General features: G+C 43.7%; 1 protein-coding gene across 1 annotated transcript; it reads left to right on the plus strand.

The window, feature by feature from the left end:
- The first annotated feature begins 1,956 nt into the window (after positions 1 to 1,956).
- LOC111150475 (CXXC-type zinc finger protein 1-like) lies at positions 1,957 to 5,221 on the plus strand. Its single transcript, XM_022507946.1, has 9 exons — positions 1,957 to 2,004; positions 2,097 to 2,216; positions 2,333 to 2,511; positions 2,853 to 3,074; positions 3,175 to 3,271; positions 3,594 to 3,643; positions 3,830 to 3,926; positions 4,846 to 4,998; positions 5,075 to 5,221. The coding sequence occupies exons 1-9, from the start codon at positions 1,957 to 1,959 to the stop codon at positions 5,219 to 5,221; spliced, it is 1,113 nt and encodes a 370-aa protein (XP_022363654.1).
- The last annotated feature ends 16,492 nt before the right edge of the window (positions 5,222 to 21,713 follow it).

Raw genomic sequence — 21,713 nt, forward strand, 5'->3', positions numbered from 1 at the left:
GGGTGCTGACGTCAGAAGACATAAGTGTATCCCTGTAGGCCTGTGGTGACGTTCTGCAGAATGACACACGTACAGAGGTGGTTTCTCTGAAACCATGCTCTTCCATCTTTGGGCAGTATAGCAGTTCTGCTGCGATCTTGAGCAAGCGCACGAGAGGGGCGGGGGCGGGGTTAAGGTTGATACCGGAGCCGGAAGTAGCTCTACGGGACATTTCCTCTGCACCTGCCACGAGGTCCCTCACAGTTTAGCGCCTCCTTGGCGCTGAGGTAGTTTGAAGAACTTTGACGAGGTACTGTAGGTTCAGTGACTGGAGGAATGAGTGGGGTCATCGGAACAATTTGGGGGGTTACTAAAGGGGGTCTTTGGAGTTGGGATAGTGACTTGCGCTAATCTGAATTGAATACTTAGATCACTAATTTCTGTCTTTCTTTTCTCATATCTGCATCTCAAAATTCCACAGCTGGGTATGTATTGTTCTTGGTCTTATTAGGTTGTGAGTTTTTCTATTTTTAGTTATTTTTCTTTTTAGCAAGAGTTACTTAGAAGTGCGTTTTCAGTTTTAAAAAGTTAAGCCTTTTATTAATATCTAAATGCAATTTATCTGTGCCTTATGTGATACTTATTTATTGGAATGTGTTTAGATTTCCTTTAAGGCTAATTCCAGGGTCAGTTTTTTTTAAATTAATATTGCATCTCTAGCTCAAAAATAGTGTGAGTTCTCCAACTGGTAATTGTCTTAATCAAAAGTGTATATTCTTTCAGTGTGTGTACTTGCTCTTTTAATCACTGGGAGTGATTTGTTTGTGTGTGAGTATATATATACACAAACATTTTAAAAAATTTTGTATATTTATATATTTTGCTTGGTGTCACTGGGTACAGGCAGGAGTACTTTTCAGAATAGTTCTCATCAAATTATTCTAGATGAGTCAGGGCAGACAGGGCATGACCTAGCATGTGCATGTGGGGAGTGGGGGGTAGGGCTTGGCATGGCTTAGCACATGGGAGCTAAAGCAGAACTGGATATGTACCGGAAGTGGAGAGAAGTGTACAAGGCTGAGAGAGTCTGGGAAGAGGACAGGGCCTTGCACAGGGCAGGGCTAGGTATGCCTTGGTGCAGTATATGGGACCCACCACACTGGGAGTGTAAGGTGAAGCAGAACGTGTCCAAGGCAGAAGTCTGGCAGCCACTTCCTAGAGAGACTAGGTGGACAAGGGGGGGCAGACGGGTGGGCAGAGCATTCTGAGGGGGTGGGGTCGTGCATGTTTGGGTGGCAGAGTTGGTTTGTTTGGGTCCATGATGCAGGATGAGTCACGTAGCAAGTGTGTCCCGAAGGGTGGGGCAGGCTGAGCTGACCAAGTGTAAGGGAGCGTAGGCTAGCTTTTTTGAGCAGATAGGCAGGGTCTTATGCATTTAGGTGGCCCAAGTGGGTTGAGATGGGCCACCCAAGTGTTTCTGGATAAAGTGGGCAAGCAGGGCCAAGTGGTGCCAGTCAGTCCCAGGCAGGTGCAGTGGGACCTGGCCATGTTAGTCAGAAGGTGGGACTAAGAGTGTTAGAACAGGTTAAGTCTGTTCCCACTCATTTAGCGCCAAACCAGAGCCCTCCTGCCACCATCACAGGTGCCCTGCTTGTAACCCCTGGTGTCTGGTAAGTCCAGGACACAGGGAGGATGGGGGAGTGGAGCTGGTGCAAGGGTTTTCCCTTCAGCTCTTGCCCGTCATACCCTCAGAGAACTTGCCATGGTCACACTGGCCACTGCCCATTCAGTCATAGCTGTCTACTGTGGACTGCCGAAGTCCAGGCCATCCCAGATGCTGGCAGTGCCATTGGCAGTGAAGGGAGCCTCTCAGCTAATAGACACACCCCAGATGTTGTCTGAAAAGGACCTGCCTCAGGACTGAAAACTATGCCGGGGCTTTTGCATAGGGGAATTTTGACAAAACCTGATGACAGTATGTCAGGGACCCTGGGTGGAAAGAAGTGGACAGCAAAGGCAGAGAGGGTGAGCAATGAGGAGAACAAAGGCAGGGAGTGTCCCCAACATCATTTAAAAAACAGTTTGGGAAGACCTGCCGGCATTTTCCTGGCTTACAGCCCTGGATGAGTGACACTGAGGAGTTCCCATTCCTGGAGTGTGCGCTGCAGAAACCAGCAGTGAATGTGAAGAAAATGGAGAATTTGAAGATAAAGGTGGAGTGGAAGGTGACAGAAATGGTGGAATGGGGGGTGCAGGAAGACAGGGGTCAGGAATAGAACACAGGGCAGGGGTACAAGGTTAGGAAGCTGACATCAACTCTCCTCTCCCTGCCTTGACTGCTCTTGTCCCACAGAAAGAGAAGCAGAAGCAGAAGCAGAAGCAAAAGCTCACGGAAAAGTGGAAACACACAGAGAAGACAGATGCCAAGGAGCTAGGCTTGCTGCGACAGTGCCTGGGACCTGGCTGTGTGTACCCCACCCGGCCAGGCTCCAAGTACTGCTCGGACGACTGTGGCATGAAACTAGCAGCTGAGTGAGTGAAGTTAAGCAGCAGCATGTAAATAGGGCATAATCTATGCCATCCGAAAGTCTATTGATTCCTCTACCCATGTGTCCTCCCATCACTGAGCCACTCACCCACCCATCCATCCACCTTACAGCCAGCCACCCACCGAACACCCCCATACACATTCTATCCAGCAACCCATTCATCCACCCTTGTGGTCATTCACCCATCTATCCATCCCCCATTCAATCCCCCATTCCCCAGCATTTATTCGTCTACTGTTCATTATTCTATACGCTCACCATTCAGGCACCCATCTGTCTCTTCTCGTGATGGCCCATTCCATTTCTTGCTGTCTCCCTTTCCAGCCGCATCTATAGGATTCTGCCCCAGCGCATCCAGCAGTGGCAGAAGAGTCCCTGCATTGCTGAGGAGCAAGGCAAAAAAATGCTGGAGCGCATCCACCGTGAGCAGCAGGACATTCACACTCGCCTGAAGGACATAGAGTGCCATTTCCATGAACTTGAGGCCATAATTCTGCGCGGCAAGCAGCAGGCTGTGTGCAGCGATGAGGAGGTGAATGGGAATGAGTAGAATGCAGCAGAAAGGTATTTGAAATCTTGCCCTACCCCTCCCCACTGTACTGCTTCACTGGCCCTTCCACTGTCCTGTGCAGACCGACAAAAGTAGCAGGAACAGCGTAAACCTGCAGATCTTCTGTGTCTCCTGCGGGGAGTCAGTCAGCATGCATGTTGCCCTGCGCCACATGGAACGCTGTTTTGCCAAGGTTGGGGGATTGGCTGGGGGCAGATGGGACAAAGGTGTTTTTGGCTGGGTGGAATCCGTGGGAAGGAGGGTAGGTTTGGTGCCTGGGTGTCTGTTGTAGAAAGGAAGGCAACACACACCCATGGTTCTACCCGTTTGTGCTTCTCTTCCATCCTTAGTAGGAGGGCCAAGATTGGAGCAGCAGCCAATGGTGAGGGGTGACATCGTCTGGGCAGGCAGGCGCATAGAAGCCACAGGGACAGATGTGTTATTTGGGGCTTTGTCATGGGAGGGCACGCTGTGTGCATGCACAGTTCCTTCCATTTGTACCCTTTTCTTCCCAGTATGAGTGCAAGATGTCCTTCGGGTCCATGTATCCCACTTGCATTGAAGGGTGAGTGTGGGTGTTAGTCAAGGTGAAAGGCATGATGTGGACAGGGTCAGGAGCAGAGTGGGCTCAGAGGCAGAGGTGGGTGGATTAGGGGCAGGGTATGGGGGGTTTAGGGCCAAAGCATGGACAGGGGTTCAGAGTGGGACCCCCTTTTCTGACCCTTAGCACTTCACTTTCAACCTCCCTCAGGGCCACAAGGCTCTTCTGTGATGTTTACAACCCAAAGAGTAAGAGGTACTGTAAAAGGCTCCAGGTGCTGTGCCCTGAGCACTCAAGAGATAACAAGGTGACTCTTTCTTCCTTACCTCACCATCCTTCTTCACCCGTCCCCTGCTCCCAGCCCGACCACCATATTCTTCTCTTCCTCTCTGCTTGACAGCCTCCTCTTTCTTTCTTCCCTCTGCCTGACTGCCTTCATAACTTCTGACAGACCCTCATGTGTCCCCTTCTCCCTTCCTGACCACCCCACCTTCCCCCTCCTTACTGGCTGACTACCTTCCATTCCTGCTTCCTCTCTGCCTGACTTAACCCCTTCCGTTTCCCTCTCCCTCCCTGCCTGACCATCTCCCTTTCCTCAGCTCCTCGCTGCATAAGCATTCCCCCTTCCTCTCTTCCACTTGCTTGCCCATCATACATTCCTTTCCCACCCCTTGCCCGACTGCCCCACATTACTCCCTCCCTCCCCGCATGACTTCCCTCTCTTCCTTACTTTCAGACTTGCCTTCATTTTTGTTCTGCCCGCCTCACAGTCATCTTCTCCCTGCTTGTTATCTCCTAAATCCTTTCTTCCTCCCTGTTTCCCTAGCCTCCATTCTTCCCACCTTCCCTGTCTCATGCCTCATTTCTTCCATGCGTTACCAGCCCTCTTTCACCTCCTGCTGTCAGACCTCCCCTCCGTCCTTCCTTTCCTGTCTGATCTCTTCCTGTTCTTCTGTCTTTCCTGCCCGATCACCTCCATGCCTCCATTTCTGCTTGTTTAACTTCTTCCTTCATCCTCCATGCATGGTCATTCCCCTTTTACCTCCTCTTCTCTACCTGATTCCAGAACTTCTCCACCCGACCACCCCGCCACTGTCAGGTCACTTCTCATTTTTCTTCTTCCTGCCAGACTGCCCTCCCTTCTCCGTTCCTCTCACAGTGCCTGCCAGAGCACTCCGGATTTCTACACTCCTCCATACCACGTCATCCTTCATTCTTCCTCACAGATATCCGATGATGAGGTGTGCGGTTGCCCACTAGTGCACAATGTCTTTGAGGTCACTGGTAATTTCTGTTGCCTCCCCAAACGCTTGTGCAACCTCCACTACTGCTGGGAGAAGCTGCGGCGCGCCGAGGTGGACCTAGAGCGCATTCGTGCGGTAGGCTGCAGTGCTGACCGGGGCTGAAGGGTGGGATCGTATCCCGGAGTCCCCCTCTCATGCTCACCTCCCACAGTTGCACAAGCTGGAAGAGCTAGTTGAACAGGAGCACAAGGTGCGCACAGCTATGACGAACCGGGCAGGGCTGCTGGCTCTGATGCTTCACCAGACAATCCAGCATGACCCACTCACCACTGACCTGCGCTCCAAAGTAGACAGCTGAGCCCTGCTCGACTGAGATCCTGTACCCAACATCCTCTGCAAAGGGAGACATTCAATGAATTCTTCCAATCCTTGTTCCTATCACCCCTTTTTTTCTTAGATCATCTTCGAGCTTCTCTGTGCTTCTCTCTTCACCATTCGGTCTCCTGCATCTGTTTACTCCTCCATGGGAAGGGGGCCTCAGAATTCCCTTGTTTCCATCCATTCCTCCAACCGCCTGTCTCTTTCTTCCCTGAACCTTGGCAGACTCAGGAGATCTGCCCTGCCCGCATCCCCCACCTTCCAGAGTTTCATTAACAAACTTTGTAAGAACAAGGACTGTTAATATCCCCCCACACCCGTCTGGCCACAGACCCAATTTCAAACCTCTGATGGTGGTGGGTAATAGTGTAACTGTACTGGGGGGGGTGGCTCCTGGGCATATGCAGAAGAGGCTATGAAGTGATGGCCACATGGGACTTGGTGAGCCGCCTTCTGTCAGGGGAGCCATGACCTTACAGAGGAGGGGCCAGCGATCCTTGTTCCCTGCAGTCCCTCTTCCCAGGCCGTCTGATATGTCGTTGGCACCTGATTAGTGCACAGCCAATTCATCAACTCCTGTCCCATTTTTTCCATTCCCTGGGCCAGAGGTGTTAGAAAACTAGGATGGGAGATGGTGGACAAGTGTGGGATAGTCCTCTCTGATAATTCCACTGTGGGACACTGAGTCACATCCCTGCCCCTGCCCATCTTGTTCCACCCCCTGCCATCCCATGAAGTCCCAGTTCTTTCTGTCAGCCTTGGTCCCTGCCAGTCCAGTCCCGTTCTGTCCATCTCCCACCCCCACCCACGCCCATCTTCTCCTCCCCCCGCCCCCTACCACACTGCTCTGGGTCTGTCCTTTCCAGCCCGCTCTGTGCGTTGAAGCCTCATGGGGTCATGAACATTTCACACCTATAGGGTTGCCAGAAGCAGCCCGGGACCTCTGCCATACCTGCTTTTTGGCAGTCCCAGCCAGCCCTCCTGTGTCAGTGGAGGTGTGTCTGGTAATGCTGCTTGTGACGACTGGTATGTTTGAAACAAGAGACTTGAACACTTCTATTTTTTCTCTACTCCCTGGTCCCTTGAGGATTTTTCCATGAATTTTCATAATTACTTTTTTCCCAGGGACTCACACATTTTACCTAAATGGTTAGGTATGCTGATCTAGGCTTACGTCTCCTATTCCACCATACTTAGGTGATACTGCCTCCTACCTGATGCGATGTCTTTTTTTTTTAAGATTTTATTTATTTATTTGACAGAGAGAGATCACAAGTAGGCAGAGAGGCAGGCAGAGAGAGAGGAGGAAGCAGGCTCCCTGCTGAGCAGAGAGCCCGATGTGGGGCTCGATCCCAGGACCCTGGGATCATGACCTGAGCTGAAGGCAGAGGCTTTAACCCACTGAGCCACCCAGGCGCCCTGATATCTTTTTTTTTTTATTAATAATATTGTATTTCTTTTAATTTGATCAGATTTTCCAGGACTAATCCATATAATTAATTCTTTGAAGGGACTAGCTTTTTAATTTACTTATATTGCTTAACTTTATATTTATCTTGTTTATTTCAACTTTCATTTTAATTAATTGCTACTTCTTGATTTCGTGTTTGGTGTTTCATTTTCACATATTGACTGAATTTTTCTGTTCTTTTTCTGATCTCTTGAGCCAAATTCTTAACTCAGTTGTTTTTTTCCCAGTCTTTATGTGTGTGTGTGTGTGTGTGTGTGTGTGTGTGTGTGTGTGTGTTTGTGTGTGTGTGTATGGATTTAAGGCTATACACTTTCCTCTAAATGTGGTTTCCTCTAAACTCTGGTATGAAAGGTGCGATTTCGGAATTGATTTCTCACTTTGATCCTAGTCATAGAGGAGAGTTTCTTAGTTTCTAACTGGTTTGATTATTTTCTTCTTCCTTTTTTTGTAATTAGGATTTTACTATGATCAGAATCTGAAATGGTAACCATTACTCACTACATTACAAAAAATATAGAATACACGCAACTAATGAATTGTTGAACACAACATCAAAAACTAGTGAAGTATTGTATGTTGGCTAATTGAACATAATAAAAAATAAAAACAAAAAAGATAGGATAAATGCAATCATATTTTTAAATAACTTTCTCCTTGTGGTTCTGTGGGTTTGGTTTTTTTTGGGGGGGGTGGGAGCGGGGCATCCTAAAGTGTCTATCTTGGGGCATTTTGCACAAAGACATTATGTATGTTCCCTGTTTTGTCTTTTTTGTTTGTCTGTTTCCTCTTTGGTTTGTTTCCTTGTTTGAGTGTTTTTGACTTTGAGTTTATTTTGGTAAGTACATCACCACTGATGCTTTTCTTTGTTGCCACTCACCTTGTGTATCTTTGCCTAAATCTTTATTTTGTGTTTTTATCTTTAAGATAAGCTTCTTCTAACTGTATATGTTTTTTGCCCTAATCCTACATTTGTGTCTTGAGATTCAGTCCATTTAAATTTATATAATTATGATAATTTTATCTTTTTTGTATTATGCTTTTTATTGATTTTACTATTTCCTAAATACAACTTTTATCCTTTTCTTCTTCCTAATAGCTCAATGAAGTTTCGGTTCATTTTTGTCCCTCCCCCTTACCTCATTAGTTTGGAAATTTTTTTTCTTACTAATTGTTCATTATATACATTTTTACTTCTAACAGACATGACTTAATTTGTTTTCTCTGTTAAATGATCAGAATATAATTAAACCTTTCTTTGTAAAGGAAATTGCTCTATCCTCCATGTTTGTCTCAGCAAGATGAAGAATATCGCTTCTGGATTTTTCTACAGAAATTTAAGTTGCTTATTTGAAAACCATATTTTTCTGAAGCTAAGTCAATTCTGCTTCAAGAAAACTTACTTAACATTTTATTTTATTTTTTAAATTTTATTTTCTTTCTTTATTTTCAGTGTTCCAGAATTCATTGTTTATGCACTTTAATTCAAAATCCCCAGCCATATTATCATAATTTAACTATAGCTATATGAATGTATACCCAAGGGTGTGTATTTTACAAATGTCATCGCTAACCATTTTTTCGTTCTCCTATTTTGAGATCTATCTCTTGATTTAGTATTCATTTATTTAGAATACTTCCTTTAGTGTTTTCCTCAAATAAAATAAGTCTGTGGAGTACTCTTAAATATTCATGTCTAAAACTGTCATTCTTTTGCATTAAGGAATGGTATTTTGGGAAGGTGTATAGGATCTCTGTATTGGGGTCCTTATTTCTTCATGGTCTATGGGAAGTAGCTTCCAAGGTGGCCTCCAATGATTCATGCTTCCTGAGATTCATGACCCGTGTAATCCCCTTCATTTAAGTAACTTGCTTCTAACCAACAAGTTAGAAGATACGAGAACATACCAACTTTGTGATGAGATTACAGGAAATGGTGGCTTTTGTCTTGCTAACAGGTGTTCTTCCTTGTTGGCTGCTTTGAAGCAACTTGACATGTTGGAAAGTGCTGTGTAGCACAGAACTGAAGGTGGCCTCCAACCATCAGTAAGAAACTGAGGCTTTTAGTCCAACATCCCAAATGAACCACATAAATGAGCTTGGAAGCTGATCCTTCCCCAGTTGAACCTTTAGCTGAGTCCCTAAGCCTGGCTTACACCTCATTTGTAGCCACACGAAAGAACCTGAAACAGGACCAAGCTAAGCTGTGCTCAGATTCCTAACCCACCAAAGCTATGAAATATTAAGCGCGTGTTGTCTTAGGTCACTATGTCTGTGGGGATGTGGAGCCATATTATCAGGCCCAGAGGGTCAGGGATTTTGTGAACGACACCAAGTTGATTTCTGGAGTGGGAACCATACCATCCTTCAGGAATGGTCAGTGTTTGACCTCTCCGTTAAGTCAGTTTTAGAAACTGTGTAGGTCAGTGATTGGCTGTGTGTGTGTGTATATATATATATATGGATTTGAGGCTATACACTTTCCTCTAAATGTGGTTTATGGGACACATAATGGGAAGACCAATGATTGGAAACCTGATGGGTGTGTGGCACAGGTGTGCCTGTGTTGGGCATTATTCAAAGTTCCTGTGGAAAGCAGATAAGGGTTGTCTCTTGGATGTAGTAATTTGCCATCACTGGGTTAATGATATGAGGATCCTGGGACATGCCAGTAACAGGGAATTTGGAAAGTGTCCTCCGGCAGTCCCTGTAGTCCAGCCACGGGTGGCTTCTGCTGGTCTGTAAATGATTGGCAGCAAGAGGAATCAAGGGCATGGTCCCAGGGATTGGGACCCGAGGTGACCAAAGGTCAATGGTCCTGAGATGGTCAGTCCCTGGGGGACCGGATCCACGCCTGGTCTCCAGTGTCCAAGAAGGGGATGGTGGGGGAGTGAGTTTGAGTGTTCATCTCTGTCAGATGAGGAAGGGCCATGTAGATTGCCCTGGATGTGCACTGGAAAATGCAAAAGCTCAGTTTATGCATATGAGATGTGGTCACTCTGCAGCCTGAGTGCTTTGAGGACAATAGAAAACAAGAATATTGTAGATCAGGGACTGACCCTGTATGGGATTCGGTATCACAGGGTGTGGGCACATTGGAGTCAACAGGCCTTGGCTTAAATATTTCCCCATCCTTCCATTTGCTAGCAGTGTGACCTTGGGGCAGATGACCTAGCACTACTGCACTTGAGCTGCTTCTACTGTCCAATGGGCCTAATGGGCCTAATGATAATCATTGTCCTCTAGCAGACAAGGCTGCAGTGAAAATGGAATGAAATACTTCGTATCGGTCACCGGGACCATAGGGCAGTGGCAGGGGAGTTGCAGAAGCGGCAGATTCTGGACTTGCTGTCCCTGGGACAGCTCACCATCCTCCTGCTGAGAGTGAGCCCCGTGTGGCTGATATCCCACATCCAAAGCCTTGTGTGTTTCAGTGGAAAACGTGATGCAACTGATGGAAGATAGGTGGGTTGGGAGGGTCAGCTCCATGCCTGCTGGAGTAAGGGGATGGCTCCCTGCAGGGTATCTGCTGGATAGTTCCATGTGGATGGCAGCCCTAGGTGGGGAGATACGACTTTACTCCCAACCCCCACCACAGGCCCTGAACTGTCCATTGACTCCCTGCAGGTGCTCACCCAATCCCCACCAGAGCCTCCTCTGGCCCCCACTCTGCCATCTCTGGGAATTTGCTGATTTCTCCTCTATCCTGATCTAGGGCAGAAAAAAATCCTTTTTCTTTGGAACTGAAAGGGTAGCAGGGGAATAGGGTGATAAGAGTCTCTAGGCCCTTCTGGTTTGTCCTCCTTTCAAAGATAATGAAATGTCCTGAGAAAAAAACCTGACTTTCCCGGGCCTCCCCGATGGTGAGTGACAACACTGGACTGGAACCAGGTCTCCTGAATGTGTCCTCCACCCTCACCACACCACAGCCAAGACCAAATCTCACACTGAATTTCCCCTTGAGAATCTGTAAACGAGAAGGAGATGAAAGAGTCAGACGCTGCCCGACAGCTCCCTGCTTCAGAACTTCCTGTGGATGCTGTCACCTCTGGGACAGGCACGTGGTGACGTGGTCAGTAAGACTATATATATTCTAAAACTGCCGTTATTTTAGTTATGTTTATTACACAAATGATTATATTCATGACAGAAGTTTATATACTATAAATCAGCAGAAAGAATAAAAGTTAAAATGACCTCTAACCTCTATCCTCTAAATATAAATTCTATTAACATTTTGATTTATTTGCTTCCTGATATTTCTTCTAGGTATGTGCTCTGGTGTTTATGTGCAAGAATGTTTAGTATATTCATTTAACTTATGGGGCATGTGGGTGCCTCAGTCTGTTAAGTGTCTGACTCTTGATTTTGGCTCAGGTCATGATCTTGGGGTCATTAGATTGAATCCTGCGTTGGGCATCAGGCTCTCTGCTGAGCGGGGAGCCTCCTCGAGATTCTCTTTCTCCTTCTCTCTCTGCCCCTGCCCCACTCTCTCTTTTCAGATAAATAAATCTTTAAAAAAAAACAAATTTGTACTTGCATATATACATGCAGTAAGAATTTCTCTTGAGCAACTGAAGTACATTTGTATTCACCTTGACAAATCAGGAAACACTGTATTGGATAAAAATAGGTCACTGTCCCATTAATAATATATCACTGTTGATCATTCAATCGACTTCTACATTTTATGCAGCTGTAATAATTACAAAAGCTTGGGTCAATCAGAAAATAATGTTGAATAAAATTGAACATTGTAAGACAAAAAAATAATGTGTTAAGTGTTATTCGAGTATTGAAATATGTATGTATATGACAAAGACAAGGGAAACTTTTGATAAAGAAATCTTTCGGGGTGCCTGGGTGGCTCAGTGGGTTAAGCCGCTGCCTTCGGCTCAGGTCATGATCTCAGGGTCCTGGGATCGAGTCCCACGTCGGGCTCTCTGCTCAGCAGGGAACCTGCTTCCTCTTCTCTCTCTGTCTGCCTCTCTGCCAGCTTGTGATCTCTGTCTGTTAAATAAATAAATAAAATCTTAAAAAAAAAAAGAAATCTTTCATCTCTGAGTAAATTCTCCTTGGAAAATGTCACCTAATACTGTTGTTGTAATTGAAGCAAAATTAAGATCTAATCTTAGAAGAGAAAAAAATTCTCAGCCTATCTGGATGGCAACAGACACTAAAATTAAGAGAGTCACTGTCCAAGAAGGAAGGTCAGTAAAAAAGGCTGAGGGTGTAACTGAACACACTTTTACTAAAACCTTAGAAAGATGAAATGTCGGAATATCCAGTCGCACAAAGGGCTCCCTTAAGAGACTAAGAGTATGTCTTACAGATCCCCTCCACCAAACCAGAGAGCCTCTAGGAATCTACTCAGCTCTTGCAGTGGAAGGGCCAGATTTAAAAAAAAAAAGGAATATTTTAATTTTTTAAATAATTTTTTAATAAACATATAATGTATTTTTAGCCCCAGGGGTACAGATCTGTGAAAAAAGGATTATTTTTAAAAGGATAGTTGGATCAGTTGGTATCAACTTATATTACCATACTTTTTTTATGGGAAGTCTTTTCCTAAAGCATCCAACTTAAACAGTTTTTTTTTTCTGTCTATTTCCATGAATTCTACGATACTATCTTAGGTTAGGTTTCCTTATATACGTACACACGAAGAATGGCATCTGGGTGGTCATTATTTGTTCCGTGTCTTCCTTAGGTGAAATGTGAACAGGAATAGAAGAAGGATGGGGAAGGAGGAGTCCATGCAAGGGTGTAGTTTCGTGAAAAGTCTAGCCTTGTCTTGGCACATGGGAAAGGTGGATGGGGAAGGAGAGGAGTGTCTGCCCCATGAACTGCACACAAAGTTGCCCTACTTGGAAGCAGGAACAGGGCTCTCATATTCCTGAGTAAGTCAATCATTGGCTACTCCCTAAGAGGGTGTAACTTCCTAGGCATCTCAAGGCGCGTTGGCACTATGGTCAGCCAAGAGCAATTCTCTGGAGAAAGTCACAGGTGTAAGCTGTTCGTTGCAGTGCTCGCAACAGATGGGGATGTGTGCTCCAGCTAGTAAAGAAGGTCTGGGTGAGGCCCCAACAGTGTCTACTCCATTTAACGAGGATGGGCAAAGAGGCAAATTGCTGCTCTGGTGCATTCTTAGAAGTTTTCTCCTCAGCTTCTCTCATGAACAGCCTCATGTGGTTTTTTCTTCTTCAGGAATTTTGTAACACACATTTAGATCTGACCTCCCTGAGAAGGTTTTCTCAGACTGAAGAAACAGATTTGCCTTTCTATGGGAATACTTTGAGGCATCCCAAAGGCTGATTTCTGGATGCAGCCTTTCCCACAGTTGTTGCATTTTTAAAAAATTTTTTATTTTTGGGGCGCCTGGGTGGCTCAGTGGGTTAAGCCACTGCCTTCGGCTCAGGTCATGATCTCAGGGTCCTGGGATCGAGTCCCGCATCGGGCTCTCTGCTCAGCAGGGAGCCTGCTTCCCTCTCTCTCTCTCTGCCTGCCTCTCTGTCTACTTGTGATCTCTGTCAAATAAATAAATAAATAATTTTTTTTAAAAATTTTTTACAGTTGTTGCATTTTTAACAGTTAGTTTGAGGATGAGTACTCTGGTACTTATTCGAACTTGAGGTCTTGGTGAAGGCCTTATTACACCCAGTACATACACAGGGTTTTTCTCCTGTGTGAATTTGCTGGTGTTGTTGGAGCTGGAATTTACTTATGAAAGATTTCCCACAGTCACCACATTCATAAGGTTTCACCCCGGTATGAATTCTCTGATGTGTAATCAAAACTGACTTCTATGTGAAAGTCTTCCCACATTCATGACATGTATGGGATTTCTCTCCAGTATGAATTTTCTGGTGTGCAAGGAGATTCGATTTTTTTGGTGAAAGCCTTCCCACATTTATTGTGTATGTAGGGTCTCTCTTGTGTATGACTTTGTTGATGCTCATGGAGCTGTGACTTGAAAGTGAAAGGATTCCCACAACCATGGCATTCAGAGAGTTTCTAATTTGACCTTTCTGATGTATAATTAACTTTGACCTTTGGCCGAAGGCCTTTCCGCGTTCAGTACATCCACAGGGTTTCTCTCCAGTAAGAAAATTCCGAGGTACATTGAGGAGAGAATTCTGGGTAAAGATTTTTTCCACAGTGACTGCCTTCTGAAGGTTTTTCTACCAGTATGGATTCTCTGATGTGTAATCAAGACTTACTTGTAAGTGAAGGCCTTTTGGCACTCAGGACAAACATAACCTCTCTCTCCAGTATGAGTATTCTGGTGTGCAAGGAGATTTGATCTTTTGGAGAAGAACTTCCCACATTTTGTGCTTCCATAGGGTTTTCCTCTTGTGTGAGTTTTCCTATGTTCATGGAGTTGTGATTTGGAAGTGAAAGATTTCACACAGTCACTACATTCATAAGGTTTCTCCCCACTATGAGTTCTTTGATGTGCAATCAAGTGTGTCTTTAGGATAAGAGCCTGCCTACCTTCAGTGTATATATAGGTCTTCTCGCCTGCATGAGTTCGCCAAGGCCACCTGAGTTTTGACTGATGGGTGAAAGCTCTCTCACATTCATTGCATTCACAGGGTTTTTTCCAAGAGTGAATAATCTGTTGTACAAAGAAGTGTGACTTCTGAGTGAAGATGTCCCACATTTAGTGCATACATAGGCCATCTTCCCAATAAAAATAGTTTGGAAGAGGAACATGTTCTTGCTTATGGCTGAGTACTTTACCACATTGATTAGGTTCACAGAATTTTGTAACTGTATGAGAATTAGCACAGTTAGTACAGGAAAAACTGAGTAAAATTTTATGAATCAAGTGTGGGCTCATATGACTTATTTTTCCAAGGACTTAGATTCATAGTCTCTCTTCTTATTCAATATGTTCTTATTGATGAAAGACACATGACTCAAAGTCTATTTTAATTTTCTTTATATTTCTCTGTCTGGTTATCATCTTACTACAGTTTTTATTAATCATGGAAACAATGGATGGTTCCTCTGGAATTCGCCCACTATCTCATTGTGAAATAAGCTTTTATGAAAATTCTCCGTTATAGGGTTTTAATCCGACGTGTCCCTCCTAAAAAAAGAAAAAGAACATGAGATTGAAACATAGAATAATTCACCAAATACAGATGAGCTAAGTGGAACTGATCCAGGTTGGACAGAAGGACATCAGATGATGATGATGATGGTCATAGGAAATACTCGTATGGTTCTTGCCATATCGTGTGTACTTATACAGCACTTAGCACCTGCCAGGTACTGTTCTAGGTGATGCATATGTACATACGCACATACATACATACCTTGAAACTCATTTAATCCTCACAGAAGTCATCTATGTTAGACCCTGTTATACACATCTTTAGATGAAACTAAAGCTCAAAATGAGTAAATAATTCTCCCGAGATAACATGGGTAATATATAGGAGAGGTTAGATTTAAACTAAGGCTTAGCTTTACCCTAAGTAATACATCAAGTTACCTAGAAGGGGAAATAACTTAATAATTCAATGATTTGTATAAAAGAGGAACTATAGTAGGTCTTTAAAATTAAGAGAATTAATAAATTATTCTTTTATCCAGTTCTGCCAAATTATAAGAATCTGATCATTGTTGAATCACAAAATCCACTTTTGTTCTCTTCTTTTAAAAAGTCAGGCTAAAATATAGGAATCCAGAACTTTGTCTTGTCCCCCAGACTTCACTGTTGCTTCGCTCTTGTGTGGTACTTTTTATATCCCCAAGCCTCTTTTCCTTTATTCTTTGGATCTTAAGCATACCAATTCATATGCATGGATCGGGAACTTTTTCCAACTTTTTGCTACATTTAAAAACTTACTAGAGTGGACAATATTTAGTTACAACTACCAACCTTCAATGTAAAAAGTTCATGCCTACATTGAAAATAATTATATTTAACACTCTGAGCCCACAGACTAAAAGCAGCACATAAATGGAGTCATCAGTCTGGAAAAAAAAGAGCTATGAATGTGAGTTTGCATTCTACTAGTAACAAACATTTCTTCAAATAGTCCAATTTATGGGACACCTGGGTGGCTCAGTCAGTTAAGCGTCTGCCTTCAGCTCTGGTCTTAATCCCAGGGTCTTGGGATCCAGCCCTGCCTTGGGCTCCCTGCTCAGCAGAGAGCCTGCTTCTCCCTCTCCCTCTGCCCACCTCTCTCTCCCTCTCTCTCTATTTCTATCTCAAATAAATAAATAAAATCTTTTTAAAAATCCACTTTAGGGGGGGCACCTGGGTGGCTCAGTGGGTTAAGCCTCTGCCTTCGGCCCAGGTCATGATCTCAGGGTCCTGGGATCGAGCCCCACATCGGGCTCTCTGCTTAGTGGGGAGTCTGCTTCCCCCACTCTCTCTCTGCCTGCCTCTGCCTACTTGTGATCTCTCTGTCAAATAAATAAAATCTTTTTTTAAAAATCCAGTTTAGGGACGCCTGGATGGCTCAGTTGGTTAAGCCACTGCCTTCGGCTCAGGTCATGATCCCAGGGTCCTCAGATCAAGTCCTGCATCTGGCTCCTTGCTCAGCAAGGAGCCTGCTTCTCTTTCCACCTCTGCCTGCCGCTCTGCCTGCTTGTGCGCTCAACTTCTCTCTCTCTCTCTCTGACAAGTAAATAAAATCTTTTTTAAAAATCCAGTTTATTCCCAAATCCAACAATTATTCATACTCTTCTTCCATTAATCTTGCCTTTCTCTGCTCCTTTGTGCCAATTCAAAGTGTATGTATGATTCCTAGATCATTTAAGAGTCCTATACTCTGAAAATTAACTCGTGACCTCACCACACCTCTATGAAGGCATTATTTTCTCTGAATTTTAAAAGCAGACACTATCTATGCTAGCCACCTTAATGCCTTTTTAGTAAGAGTTGTTCACTTTACCGAAATAATTAGTGAACAAAGGCTAAATTCTTTTTTGTTTTCAAGCCATAGTTTCCCTTACCACTCTTAATCTGTTTCTTTTAATTCTTTTTGACACACTTAAAAAACATCCACTGAAAGAAAACACTCTGGTTTGCCTATCTCCGCAAAAATCAATAATTTCAGTACTTGAACTGGTTTCTCTGTTTTTCTGTTAGAAAATTTAAGAATAAAATATTGCTCTTGCGCTTATTCTTAAGGATTTATTTTTTTAAAAGATTTTGTTTATTTCTTTGTTTGACAGAGAGCACAAGAAAGCATAAGAAGGAGGAAGAAGCAGAGGGAGAGGGAGAAGCAGGCTCCCTGCTGAGCAGGGAGCCAAATTCAGGACTCTATCCTGCCATGACTTGAGCTGAAGGCAGATGGTCACCCGCTCAACCGACTGAGCCATGCAGGCACCCCCTTACTAAGGATTTTAAAAAAGATTTAAGAATCAGAGGGGAAGACGATGAACCATGAAAGACCGTGGACTCCGGGAAACAAAGTGAGGGTTTTAGAGGGGAAGGGGGTGGGGGATGGGTGAGCCTAGTGATGGGTATTAAGGAGGGCACGTATTGCACGGAGCACTGGGTGTTGTGTGCAAACAATAAATCATGAAACGCTACATCAAAAACTAATGACGTGGGTGCCTGGGTGGCTCAGTTGGTTAAGCAACTGCCTTTGGCTCAGGTCATGATCCTGGAGTCCTAGGATCGAGTCCTGCCTCAGGCTCCCTGCTCCACAGGAGTCTGCTTCTCCCTCTGACCCTCCCCTTCTCATGCTTTCTCTCTCTCACTCTCTCTCAAATAAATAAATAAAATCTTTAAAAATATTCCTTAGAAAAAAAACTAATGATGTACTGTATGGTGACTAAAATAACATTAAAAAAAATCAATCCCAATAAGAATTTCAATAGTTTTTTAAATAAAAAAATAATAAATAAGTTTGCATTCCTTTAATGACTAAAAAAAAGGATCTAGGAAAGAAAGGATCATATACCACACAATTTAAAAACATGTTCTTTGTATATGGGTATTTCGAGAAGGATACCTAAGAAATGATTAGCACTGGTAGCCCTGGGGAAGAGAACTGGGGACAAAGTTGGGAGTGAGATTTTTCACTGTGCGCTTTTCCACACTTTTTAAATTTCAAAGTTTGTGAGTGTATTACCGCTGCAAAAATTTTAAACTAAAAAATAAAATAAAGGGGGGAAGTTTCTCTTTGTTCTGAGTTTCTAGGGGATGGGGGTGAAGAAAGGAAAAGAATATTAGATGCTGGATTAATTAAGAACTAGTTTTACAGAACAGGAGAACCTGCATCTAAAGAGTCAGAGCCCTAAACAGTCAATAGCCTAGAGGCAGAACGGAATTTCCTATGCAGGAAACATTAAAAAAACTGAAGTCAAGCATACGTTATGGAAGATATATAGATATAAGGTTAAATGGGCAGTATGTGGCCTGTTACCATAGCGAGGAGAATATAATTATGTGCTGCACAATAGGGAGTAACTGCAATTTTATTTCGTAAAGCAAGTATAAGATAAATGTTATGGCTCAGGTAATGAAATCTGTCAATAGTACCTAAAATGAATTTGTTAAAAACTGGAATTAGATAATTCCATTAAGGACAGAATAATCCAAACGTGATAAAATATAAATGTGGTTTAAGGTGACATAGATGGGACTTGAAAAGAAAGGACATTTAAATAGTGCTTTCAGAAAGAGAAAAAAAGGTAGGAATTTCAGAGTGCAGAATTTAGAAGGGGAGAAAATTTTCTGATTTGGACAATGATGAGTCAAGTTACTATACTGAGAATGAGGGAATTGAATAGTTGTGAGAAATGTCCCTTTACATAGGTGAATATGGTAATACAGGATGGCTGTAATGCAAGGAGAAAAGATATTACTGTATGAGTCAATAGAATAGGGAACTAGACTTTTCAAAAGTCAGCGGTGGAGTAGAAGGATCCCAGATACACCTAGATAATACCCTCATTACTGTAAATATCCTAGAAAACTCTCCCAAAGACTGGCAGAACAGACTCTCCATGGCTAAAAAAATAGAAAGGACACAACAAAGAGGGTAGGAATTGTGTGGAGACACAGCTGGGAGACAAATGGACCTGCGGGACTGTCCCCGGAGGGAGGGAGGGACACCATGGGTTCAGAGAGGGGGAGGAGTAAACTCCACACCAGGCACACCAGGCATGGGAGACCCACACTGGGAAGACAAATCCCCCATTACATTTGGCTTTGAAGACCAGACAGGCCTGGTTTTGTGAATTTTTACAATCAGCAGGACTTAACACCTGGAACTTTAAAAGTCAGCGGCTAGGCTCTGGGAGAGCCAGAGGGGGAGAGGAAATGGGGTCCCCACACTTGAAGAGACAGCACAACACCAGCCCCACCGAGATACAGCACAGAAGAAGCAGCTTGAAAAATGCCTGGGTATACAGGAGGACAATTTACTTAATAATGTCAGAACGCGTGCTGGAGGGGCAGGGATCTTTAAGATATTTATTCCAAGAGCAAAGGAGCTGGCGAGCACCATTTTCCTCTCCCAACTCCCAGCCTAGAAACACAGACATCTGCAGGAACCAGCCCAGTGTGAACACTCTCCACCTAGCTTGCTAACCGCAAGTCCTGCACCCACACATTTCTGGGAATCTACCCCCTCCAGCTTCCTTGCACTCAAGTGGCTGCAGATTCCCTCAGGTGGCAGACCAGTGGGGACCTTGTTGGCACTGTGTGCCCTACCCCCACATTCTCCTGTGCACAAGACCTCCAATATGCCAGTGGTAAGAGTCCATACCAGGTTGTGCTGCAAGCCTGGCAAGCATCCCTGAGAGGAGCCAGCAGACCTCCAAAGTGACTCCTGCCCCAGGGAGAGAGGAAAGTAATCATAAACACCAGTTGAATGGCAGCATCAGCAGTGTGTTGGGGCAGACATCTGGTCTGATTGCAGGCCCTGTTAACCAATGACAGCCTTTCAGAGGGTAACCCAGGGCAAGTGCCTTGCAGTTCAGTGTGACTACAGCTTTGGGAAATGCCTAGTCTGATTCAGCTGAATCCCGACACAGCCCCAGACTGGCCCATGGACAGCACAGAGACCAAACCCTTTGCATGACAGATAAAGAGAGCTACTGCCCGTAACTGGACTGAAGGTAAATATGGCTCAGCCACAAGAGCAGGGCACACACAACACACATAGGAAATACCCCTGAAGTGCCAGGTTCTAGTGAACAGGAGACACTTTGCTGCAGGACACTCCAGGACCTCTTCTTCATAAGGCCACTATTTTCAAGAGCAGAGCTGTAGCAGATTTTCCTAACACATAAAAATAGACCCTGATAATTATACAAAATGAGGAGACAGAGGAATATGTCCCAAATTAAAGAACAGGACAAAATCACAGTAAGAGAGCTAAACAAAACAGAGATAAATAACATGCCTGATAGGGAATTTGAAGTAATGGGCATAAAGATACTCACTGGATTGGAGAAAAGAGTGGAGAGACTTGGTGAGACTTTCAACAAAGAGATGTAAAACATAAAAAAGAACCAATCAGAGATGAAGAACTTAATAACCAAAATTAAAAATACACTAGAGGGAATAAATAGTAGACTCGAGGAAGCAGAAAACAGATCAGCAACCTGGAGGACAGAGTAATGGAAAGCAATCAAGCTGAATGGGAGAGAGTAAAAAGAATAACAAAAATAAAAATAGGTTAAGAGAACTCAGTGACATGCTAATAACAATGAATGGATCAACCAAGAAGTAAATTAGAAAAAGAAGAAAAAATAAAACCTAAGACCAGTGGAAGGAAGGAAATAATAAAGATTAGAGCACAAATAAACAAAATAGAAACTAAAAAAGCAATAGAACAGGTCAATGAAACCATGAGCTGCTTCTTTGAAAAGATTAACAAAATTGATAAACTTTTAGCCAGACTCATAAAAGGAGGGGGGGGTCTCAAATAAACAAAATCATAAATGAAAGAGGAGAAATAACAACTAACACCACAGATATACAAAGGATTATAGGAAAATATGAAAAATTATGTGCCAACAAATTGGACAACCTAGCATAAATGGATAAATTCCTAGAAACCCATAACCTCCCAAAACTGAATCAGGAAGAAATAGAAAATTTGAACAGACCAATAACTAGCAATGAAATTGAATCAGTAATCAAAATACTTCCCAAAAACAACAGTTTAAAATTCTTTTTTTTTTTTAAAGATTATTTATTTATTTGACAGACAGAAATCACAAGTAGGCAGAGAGGCAGACAGAGAGAGAGGAGGAAGCAGGCTCCCTGCCAAGCAGAGAGCCCGATGTGGGACTCGATCCCAGGACCCTGGGATCATGACCTGAGCCAAAGGCAGAGGCTCAACCCCCTGAGCCACCCAGGTGCCCCCAAAAACAACAGTTTAGGTCCAGATGATTTCACAGGTGAGTTCTACCAAACACATGAAAAGAACTAATACATATTCTTCTCAAACTATTCCAAAAAATAGAAAAGGACAGAAAACTTCCAAATTCATTCTATGAGGCCAGCATTACCCTGATACCAAAACCTGATAAAGACATTACCAAAAAAGGAGAACTACAGGTCAATACTTCTGATAAACATACATGCAAAAATCCTCAACAAAATACTAGCAAACTGATTCCAACAAAACATTTAAAAAAGTCACCTACCATAATCAAGTCGGATTTATTCCTGGTTTGCAAGGGTGGTTCAATATTTGCAAATCAATGAACATGATACATCACATTAATAAAGGAATGGATCAGAACCATATGATCTGGGCACCTGGGTGGCTCAGTTGGTTAAGGGTCTCCCTTGGGCTCAGGTCATGATCCCAGCATCATGGAATTGAGCCCCATCTCTGACTCTCTGCTCAGTGGGGAACCTACTTCTCCCTCCCCCGCTGCCTGCCACTCCCTCTGCTTGTACTCTCTCTCTCCCTCTCTCTCTGTCAAATAAATAAATAAAATCTTAAAAAAAGAGAACCATGTGATCCTCTCAATAGATGGAGAAAAAGCATTTGACAAAGTATAAGCATCC

This window comes from Enhydra lutris, unplaced genomic scaffold, assembly GCF_002288905.1.
Source record: "Enhydra lutris kenyoni isolate GAN:26980312 unplaced genomic scaffold, ASM228890v2 scaffoldscaffold23, whole genome shotgun sequence".
Classification (NCBI taxonomy): Eukaryota; Metazoa; Chordata; class Mammalia; order Carnivora; family Mustelidae; genus Enhydra; species Enhydra lutris.

Coding starts and splice junctions, on each gene's coding strand:
- LOC111150475 (XM_022507946.1), top strand. CDS start 1,957: ATGTCAGGGACCCTGGGTGGAAAGAAGTGGACAGCAAAGGCAGAGAGG. Junction 3,075..3,174: donor GAGGAGGTGAATGGGAATGA/GTAGAATGCAGC, acceptor CGACAAAAGTAG/CAGGAACAGCGTAAACCTGC. Junction 4,999..5,074: donor ACCTAGAGCGCATTCGTGCG/GTAGGCTGCAGT, acceptor CACCTCCCACAG/TTGCACAAGCTGGAAGAGCT.